This window comes from Gekko japonicus, unplaced genomic scaffold, assembly GCF_001447785.1.
Source record: "Gekko japonicus isolate JY-2015 unplaced genomic scaffold, Gekko_japonicus_V1.1 scaffold1406, whole genome shotgun sequence".
NCBI lineage: Eukaryota > Metazoa > Chordata > Lepidosauria > Squamata > Gekkonidae > Gekko > Gekko japonicus.
This window is the reverse complement of record NW_015160254.1, coordinates 401,234-411,265: the sequence shown is the minus strand read 5'-3', so window position 1 is coordinate 411,265 and position 10,032 is coordinate 401,234. Positions and strand designations below refer to the sequence as shown.

At 44.8% G+C, this 10,032-nt stretch overlaps 1 protein-coding gene across 1 annotated transcript in view; it reads right to left on the bottom strand.

The window, feature by feature from the left end:
- Positions 1–5,647: 5,647 nt before the first annotated feature.
- LOC107113117 (vesicle-trafficking protein SEC22b-like) overlaps positions 5,648–10,032 on the bottom strand; it is a 12,654-nt gene continuing 8,269 nt past the window's right edge. The window contains exons 4-5 of the mRNA XM_015414387.1: positions 8,527–8,673; positions 5,648–7,155 (exon numbers count right to left, since the gene is read on the bottom strand). Coding sequence (XP_015269873.1) covers positions 7,001–7,155; positions 8,527–8,673 — 302 coding nt within the window. The 3' untranslated portion in view covers positions 5,648–7,000. The remainder of the gene's footprint in view (positions 7,156–8,526; positions 8,674–10,032) is intronic.

Sequence of the window (10,032 nt, the reverse complement as noted above, 5' to 3'; positions counted from 1 at the left end):
GGCCTCACTGCTCTTCCCTCCCCCCCGCCGCCTCCAGTGAGGCCCATGCGGCTTGCCACTCGGGCCTCGCTGGTCTTCTCCACCCCCCCGCCGCCTCCGAAGCGGCGAGGCAGGGCGCAGAGCGTTCCCTGCGCATGCGCAGGGGACGCTCTGATACATTTGGGGGGATTTAAGTATCTCCCTCCCCCCCAGGTGCCCCCGATGTGCGGAAATAAGTATCCGCACGCCAGGGGGCGACTTCGGAATTAGATATATAGATAGATGATGACATTCCTTTTGATAAATGCCACGGGGGGTTGTGACTTTGGCGTGGCTACAAGACAAGATAGTAGGGGGAAATGAATCTGAATGGTGTGCAGGGGTGCAGCCAGGATTTTTTAAGTTTGGGGGGGATTTTAAAATGTCAGGGGGCGCGGGGCAGGTGGGGAGGGAGCTGTGGTGCTGCCGCAATGGCCATTGCCGTACTGCGATTCACAACACAGTTGAAAACCCACCCCACTGCCACTACGACTTTGTGTCCAGCACCATCTGGCGGTGTGAGAATGGAGGGTGGGGCTGCCTGGTGAGGTTGCAGGGTGAGGTCAGGGGCTGGACTGAAGCAGGCTGGTTCAGCTCCGGTAGGCTGGCTCAGTGAGGGCGATGGTGCAATGCAGCCGTGCACCGTGGCATGAAAAAATAAGGATTTGTGTGCACACAAGAGAAGCTGGATGGAATACTAACACGGACTGACTAATTCTTGAATTCATTGACTTAAATGAAAAGTTATAAGTTTTAATACTAACTGAATACTAAGTGTTAAGGACCTTCCCTCTTGGGTTTTTAGTCATAGTGTGGGTTTAATTTGCTGTCCTTTTATCCCGGGGTAACTTTTCCCTTCCCCTTTTTCTTTTCTGTTAGTCTGTAGGTGTAACAAAAAATTAATAAAGCTACCCTGTCTTCAGGGGATTAAAAAAAAAAAGGATTTGGGGGTTCTGGGCTGGATGGGCAGTTATGGGGCCTTGGCGATAAAGTTGTGGGGCCAGGCCCCGAGAGGCCTCACTGTAGTTACAGGCCTGGTGGTGTGGCTTGTAAGTAGGGGGAGGTCAATGGTCTCTGCCCTCTCAAGCCATTGAATTCGCTGCAGGCCTCCTGCTTTTCACTCAAGGAGTGCCCCCCCAGTGTTCCCTCTAAGCTGAGTTAGTGTGAGCTAGCTCACAGTTTTTTAGCCTCCAGCTCACACATTTTTGCCTAAGCCCAGGAAGGATGGTTCCAGAGCAAACTTAATTTATGCAGTAGCCAAGTTGCTCGCTCACAACTTTAATGCCAGTAGCTCACAACATAGAATTTTTGCTCACGAGACTTCACAGCTTAGAGGGAGCATTAATGTTCCCTCTAAGCCGAGTTAGTGTGAGCTAGCTCACAGATTTTTTTGGCCTCTGGCTCACACATTTGTGTCTCAGCTCAGGAAGGGATGGCTCCAGAGCAAACTAAATTAGGCAGTAGCCAAATGGCTTGCTCACAACTTTAATGCCGGTAGCTCACAAAGTAGAATTTTTGCTCATGGGACTCCACAGCTTAGAGGGGACATTGCCCCCACCCCCTCAATCTTCACTATGGTTTTCTCTTCAGCCAATCCTTTTGTATCTCCATAGCCCAACCAGCCTCTGCAATAGAGCCATCAATCTCCAGGTGGGGCCTGGAGATTTCCCAGAATTGCAACTGATGTACACACACCAGAGATCAGTTCTCCTGGAGAAAATGTCTGCTTTGGAAGGTGGACCTTATACCCTTCTGAGATCCTTCCTGTCTCCAAGACCTGCTTCCCCCAGACTCTACCTTTAAATCTCCAGAAATTTCCCAACTCCCTACTCTCTAGATTAATTGAAACTCCACACTTCGCATTTGTCCTCTCCCAAAGCTGAATTTGCAAAGTACCTACTTTGGAGCCACATAGATGAGAAACCTCGTCTCCTCCTATGCTCTGCCATGACAACTTCACATCTGAACAAGGTCTTCTGAAGGTGCCACCCTGCAAATCAGTAAAACTAGCAACTGCCTGTTGTTTGAAAGAGCAAGAGTCCCATAGCACCGTAAAGATGAACAAAATTTGTGGCAGGATTTGAGCTTTTGTGAGTCACTGCTTTAAGGTTTGCCTCCATGCTAGAAAGGAGAGGAGTGGGATCTAATGACTGAATTCTCATCAGTGGGCTCTTGGTTCATACCTCCATTTGGGACTCGTCATCACTGGAGGACACAGGATGTTGAAGGATAATGCCCTTGCTGGAGGAAATGTGTTTGCTACATTTATTGTGAAGATTAAAGTGATGGGCGAATTCCACCTCTAAACCTAACGATTCACAGAAGTTCAGCAAAGGTCCTTCAAGACTTTCCTTCCTGGTACAAAGGCTCAGGAAGTCAAAAAGACTTACATTCTTGCAAATGTGGTCATGATTGTCCCAGTTAGATAGGATTCATTATTACATCTTTTCAATGGCTTCAGTCATGAAGAAGGTATCTAAAGGGAAAAGAATTTTGTGTTCTCTCCCACCCATTGTGGAGACATGCAAACAACATAATTTGCTTATGTCCACATAGAAGGGCTACTTGTGTAGAAAACTTGCTGTTTTAAACACAACCAAAAAGCCATTGTTATCTGACTCAGGGTCATTCATTGACCACCACTGGTACTAAGATGGCAAAACTTCTATTGAAGTCTGGAGTAACTACACACAATTAGATGTCCACTGTCTTTTGACTTCAGCATGATTGATGCCTGATGATCTTTGGATGTGATAGTTCTCGGCTTGTGATCTCTCAATTATGTTCTGCAAGAAATATCTCGTTAAGGGATGCCAGAAATTTGAGAGAAAGATCTGAAGTGGCAATTATATATGAAAGAAAGGAGATTTGAAAAAAGGAGAGCCATGGATTTAGATCAATTGCTCTCTTTTTCAAAACTAATGCCTACCATAATCTACTAGTAGTTCCACTTGATTCTGATAGCAAGCTCTCTTGAGGCATTACAGTTGTAACCAGAGATGCCTGTCCGCTGGCCAGTAAAATTAATGACCTCCTCACAAATCATATCCATAGGCAATGGACACATTGCCCTTCTGTATCTAAGCATACTTGATTCTGGACAGTCTAGTGGCTCCTTAAAGGCCAACAAGTGCCCACCTGCCTTTGAAGCAGACACAAGAGCCAAATGGATCTGAGTCCAGGAGTGACTGTTTACTGTTTCCAGAAGAAACTGCCTATGCAAGGAGCAGATTTCAAGAACAGCTCTTATCAGAACTACGGCTTGCCCAAGGTCATACAGCAGGTGCAAGTGGAGGATTGGGGAATCAAACCTGGTTCTCCCAGATTAGAGTCCGCGCACTTAACCACGACACCAAACTGGCTCTCAGTATTAGGTTTTTGTGAGTCACAGCTCACTTCCTTCAGCTCTGAGGGAATGGGCTGTGATTCACATAAAGGCTAGCCTTTAAGATGTCCCTGGACTTTTGCTTTATTTTGCTACAACAAACTAATAAGGCTGCCCCTCTGCAATTTACAGGGGCATCTGGCTTTGCCACCACAGCCACCTAAAGTTGTTACAGGCACACTGTTAAAAGCAGTTTTGAGGTGAGACTTACTCTGTATCTCTGTATTTCTTATGGCAACACAAACCTGTGTTTCTCAGTGACTGCCAGACTATCCAGATGTAGATGAATCCACACATGTGCATTCAACATTTTGTTCTAAAACTATTTGGATAGACACAATGGGCTCAATCAATATTTTTATATTATGTATTTCTGATGAGGTTCCTTAGAGCATCATAGGAGGACTACAGCTGTGATAAGCATAGACCAGATTTTTACTGAAGAACTACCAAAAGGAGGCTCCATCTAGCTAACATAACTGATAGGAGTTGACAGGCCTTGCTGTTATTAATAGTAGAGATTCATACAGTGCTTTGTAAAAAAGTTGCTTTATCACAAAAGCTTGCCTCTCGAATTTCCACCACCACTAGGTCAGAACTGAAAAGATGCTGCAAAAATTTAAAAATCTGAGCTGCTTTCATGCACTTTGTAACTGGAAATTACTGTGTGAAACAGAAATATCCACTTGCAAACAATTGCTAAAATGCAGTAAAAGCTCATTACTCAACATGTATGAAAGTGCCAATAGAGAAAATACTTCTACTTTCCTTAACCAGGCAGAGAGAGAGAGAGATCCAGGATGGTGTAGTTTCAGGAGAGGAAAGATGAAGTGTGGGTGGATGGGTTGAACCCGTTGCTAAAGGAAGATTTGCAGACTCCTTTCAAGAGTGGGGTTTTCCCTTTTTTTGTGGGGGGTGGGGTGGGGAGGAAGCAATGGCCACAACCTATCTTTTCCAATGCGAAGGCAGATCCTAGGTTAGGTCTGGTGGTTTAAATCCTGGCTAATTAACCCGCTAAAAACTCAGACACTGCAGGTCCCTGAATGGGCTTTTTCCTGAGCGGCTAGGAGCACACATGGTTTTAAAACAAACTTCATGTCCAGTGGCACCTTTAAGACCCCACAAAGTTTTATCCAAGGTGTAAGCTTTCGTGTGCACTGGACTTGGACTTTCTCCTGCTGCTTCAGACCAACACGGCTACCCACCTGAGTCTTATCATTTTTAAAGCAGTTCTGTCCATCAGAAACTCTGGTTGAGAACACTCTTGCTTCAGGCCTGAAAAACTCAAGTGTCCTGACACTGCACTCCCGCGTGTCCCCCTCCTTCACTGCATCCCAGGGCTTACAGTTTATTGCCTGGGTTGTTGGTTTTTTTGCAAGACAGTGACCATGGCGCAGAGAGACAGATGCCGAGGGCTAGAGAACCTGAGACTTTCCATTATCAAAGGTAGAGGCAGAAGGGGCTGTGCTGAGGATGGTTCTCGGGGAAACCAAATGTGGGCTTTTTTGGCCAGCACAACAGCCCCAGGCTGCTGGGCAAGCGCTGGGGGAGAAAATCCACTTCTAGGGCCATCAACTGTGATGCAAACAAAACCTGATTAGATTGGGGTGGTATGGTGCAAGAGCAGTCATGCCTTAGTGTGCCAATCTGGCCAGGTCACAATAGACGTCTGGTCACGTATCACGCTGGTATAGGGCTTCTTAACTCCATGCCAGTACGTTTTTGATGTTCCATCAGTTTCTGCTGAGATTTCCAGCTTCTTTGAGTACGAGTACCTTTTTAAACTGAACATTACATGGCAGCGCTCCCTGCAGATAGTAGCTGTACAACTAGTATTCATCGATTGAGAAAATATTATCTAATGACAAGATCAACATGACAATGCTTAGTGCCCATATGAATTCAAGGTGCCCCACCATAAATTCACAGCTCTACCGGTCCCTGAGTTGGGAACCACTGGCTTAGATCTCCAATGGGAGACGTTAGGAGATGAGGGTCAGTAAACATCAACAGCATAATTTCACCATTAAAAAAATAAACACATAAAACTCACGATAATCCAAACTCTTAACAATGGAGACCGGTTGCTGTTATCAGTAAAGAAAAAGTGGCCAGTTGCCACATGAAACCCACAGTTTGCAACACAGGTCTCTTGCTGGCAGCAATCTGAAGCACAAATGCAGATGGTGGTTTAGGAAATTAGGAATGAGTCAAAGAAAGTGTAAAGATTCACTTTAATGTGCTTATTTCACTGCTAGTATTTGAGAACCATAGCAAACAACTTGCCTCAGAGGTTTCAGTCACTGCTGGGGAACAGTTTAATCAAGAAATAGTGTCTGTCCCCTGTCGGGCACTTCAAGTTACGCAGAGACTTCTACAAGTCAAATGTTCGGTTGAAACAAAAGCTTTCAGGAATTCAGCAGCAATGTGCCAGCCAGACATGAGCCCTCATCCAGATGCCAGGGCAGGATTTGCTGCCAAAACACCCAGCCTGCTGTCTTGCCTCAGAGATTATGACAGTACCTGGGAAGGTAGTTGTGCTATTTCCCAACCTAGGAATATAGCAAATTTGCTTGTCAGACTCTATGAATATTTGAAGGCCCTTTGGCTTATACCCACCAAACAGCAGCCGATCCGCAAGATGGACTTTACAAAGCTTAGTTTCTGGGCCACAGCAATGATTTGATTTCTGCCTCACAGAAGATCCAGGAAACGGAGGAACTAATTTCTTCCCCAGGACACAGACGATCAAACTCTCAGTTTAAGACTTGTACCTTTGTAAAAGTTCTGTAAACTGGGGAGGTTCAGGGGGCCTTGTTGGGAATTGTGTATGTATGGGTGGGGGGAGTGGACGAGACACTGCCATTCACAAAAAGAGAGGATAAAAATGAAACATGAGCAACTGCTCCTAAAATATACAGAGAATGTACCATTCTTGTTAATGTTTTAAAACAGATTTCTCTGAAGTGAAAAGGGATCATGTTCTGAATTTAATTCTATGACAACGATTTGTAACATTTCATTTAGCACTAGATGCAGTCTGTTAAGGCAGAATATCATATCTATTTACTGGATGTGTAAAGGTATGATGAGCCAAGATATTTCATAGTGAAAATTCAGCACTTAACTGGACAATCCGAAAACTAACAGTTATTTACATTAAAGACTCAGCCTTCAAACAGACATTTCTGTTCAAGTAGCAGGACCCAGATTCTCAATTAAAATATGCTGACTGGACCAGGAATGTTCATTAAACTCCTTATCTACTAGGGAGAGACTTGCGTACAGGCAAAGGAGATGTACTTACTGCTAGCAGTGCTCAGTAGCAGTAAACTTGAGTGATCAAAACACCCCAATCGACACTACTTATGGGATGGACAAGGCTAGCTCTCTCTCAAGTGTATCACTTCTGGAAACATAAATCTTTACTTTGCAGCAGGCTCCACTATTTTGGAACTGATTCACTGGAGAGGAGCAACAATCTTCACCCTAAGATATACCGATGGTGATTCTAATATATTGTCCTGGGATCATGGCCTCTTGCAATTATGCACCTGCTATGCTATCGGTTTTCCCTTTTGGGTGCCGGGTAACTATTTACAGCCACCAGAACCGCACGTAGACAATCAGCATGATAAAAAACACAGCAATAGCAGCAAGCTTGGCATAGGTGGAGCGCATGTTCAGATACTTTGCGTCCTGACGATATTTCTTGGACAAACTGGACAAGTTGTTGGCCTTGGAATCTAAAGCTGTTGGAAAAGAAGGAAATAGGAAAGGGGGGGGGAAATCTGAAATTAGTACTTAAATTTATATGCCTTCATTTCTTCTATTAGGGCTGCATTCTGCCAATGTATGTGTGTATTTCTATACATCCTACTGGTTCCGAATGCTGTGGCCAGAGTGCTTACAAAGGCTGGCTAAAGTGAGTACTGTCCTCCCATCTCGTTCCAATTATGTAGGAGTCTAGCAGCAAGGTGAAGACCAACAAACTTGGCTTCAGTCTCACCTTTCATGAGCCAGAGCTCACTTCTTCAGATGCCTGAAGTATACAACCATTGGAGCCTGATTTTATATACCAGGGTGGGGAGAGATGTTACAAAGAGCACCCACTCGAAAAGAAGATGCAACTGAAGGAGCGATTGTCCACACACACTGCGAATGTCAGGAGACACTCTTTAACAGAACCAAAGCAAAATGCGAACAAAGTCTAATAAAGGATAAAATGAAATAGTGGAACAAGTCAGCATCTTTAAGAGCGGGATGTGCAATATGTTAGCGCCTCTAATGAATTAAGAGTCCAAGATCCCTGTTAAGGCCCAGGGTGTACATTGTCTTGAATTTGTTAATGAAATATAATTCAGCACTTCCATATTGGAGCCTACCTCTGAAGTTTTTCTGAAGGAGACTAGTAACCTTAAAATCAACATGAGCATGTCCTGGAAGGCTAAAATGTTCCCCTACTGGTTTCTGAACTACTAATGTTCTCCTGTGCCCAATACAAAGAGCTGATGATAAGCTTCAAAGTACGAAAGGGCTTGGATCTAAGGTAAATGCCCCCACCTGTATGCTGAGGCTGGTCAGGGAAGCTTTACTGTGGGAACCCCCAGCTGGGGAAATGGGATTGGTGAAAACCCCACGAGGCCTTTCCGAGTGACCATCTTTGCCCGCTGGATGACTTCTTCCTTAAGAGACTTTCTGGTGTCAGGTGAGAATTGTTTAAATGTGGAAGTCCTTTGCGCTTAAATATTTTTAATGACTGCCGATTTATTTTGTGTGCCTTTTAAAAAAGTGTAAGCCATCTTACCTTGAGTATTTACCTTAAAAAGAAGAGCAGGCATTATATACTCTTAATAAACAGCAGTGTGAGGTTCAGATCCCCCCCCCCAATAAGAAAGAATCTTAACCTTTAAAGTCACAAATATGGAAAGTGTGAAACTGTGCTGCCTATCCTAGGAACTATTAGACAGTTACATTACTAAGAGCAGTTTGGCCCAGTTTCCCCTTTCCATCTGTGTAGACAGATACACTCGTGGAATCTCAAAACTTTGTCTAATCATCCTGGGAAAAACAGAATCCTTACACTTTCTTGGACTCCCTTCTACACCCCCCCCCCCGCTTACCTGAAAGTGCCTCCCCTCGCTGTAAGACTTCCTCAATGTTGGCTACCATGATCCTCTGCACATCCTGTAACTCTGTGTTGATGGAGCTCAGGTTTCTTCTTGCACGACTGTCAATATAAAGTTTCTTGGTTTTCTGGATATAAGTGTCTGGAACAAGAGAAAGTTGCTCATTAATGTCGCTCTCCTCTCTCCAAAATAGATGAATATTTGTGGAGACATCTGCTCCACAAACCTGGTCAGCCTCTCCGACACTTCTGCCCTTTCTAGCTCCATAGCCTCACTCTCCAGCGCAAGGACATGCTTCGAAGCCTTTGTAGGAAAGGGACCCCTGATGCCACTGCACCTCTAGCTTCCCCTCCCCAAAGCTCCCAGGCAGGCCTGAGCCTCAGCATCAAGCCTCAGAGCTGAAAATGACTAGCTGAAATAGGCCATATTTACAGAACAAACCAGCAGCCAAAACTGGAGCATGCACCAATCTTTTTTTTCTAGTCAAGCAAGTTTGGTTATTAATATGTGTGTGCGTGTACATGTTTCCTGGTGTTTAAGAAGGCATCATTTGGTGGTTGGGGCAGAGAGAAGATGAATCTGTACTCTAGGTGCATCCTCCAGAGGTTTGGGGGTGAGGCACTTTTAACATCCAGGAAGTACCTCCCCTTGGTCACAGGCAAGGTGGGAGACTTGCAACGCAAAGGGCACGGGTTTCCCAGAATCCCCAAGACCCACCTAGTCCGTGGCACAATCAGCAGGACTTATGCCTACGGGAGCTCCTCAGACACTTCTCAGCTAGTTTGGTGTAGTGGTTAAGTGTATGGACTCTGATCTGGGAGAACCAGGTTTGATTCCCCACTCCTCCACCTGCAGCTGCTGGATGACCTTGGGCAACCCCTAGTTCTGACAAGAGCTGTCCTTGAAAGGGCAGTTCTGGAAAGAGCTCTCTAAGCCCCACCTACCTCGCAGGGTGTCTGTTGTGGGGAGGTGAAGGGAAAGGAGTTTGTAAGCCGCTCTGAGACTCCGAGTGAAGGGTGGGGTATAAATCCAATCTCTTCTTCTTCTTAAGTCAACAATTTTGCTCCCTCCCTTCCCCACCATAGTACAGGTAGGGGACAGACCATTTTCATTAAAACACGCCCTCTACAGTTACAGACAAACTGGCATACCAGATAGCATCAATAAACAAGTTGAGAAGCTCTGCTAAATTTCTGGAAAAATTGTTTCCATTTTTTGAATAGGTTACTAACTTTCCGAACAAGAATTGCTCTCTACCAAAGAAATACACAGATTTTGTATTTTACTAAATATTGAAAAGCATTCATATATTTATTTATATTAATTAATTAATTACATTTCTACCCCGCCCCCCCGCCGAAGCGGCTCAGGGCGGCTTACAAACCATTTAAAACCAACATACAGTTAAAACCAACAATTACACATATAAATACAGTACCATAAAATCCCAGCTAATACATCCTGTGATAGTGCTAGTGCGACACCACTGGCATAGTCAGT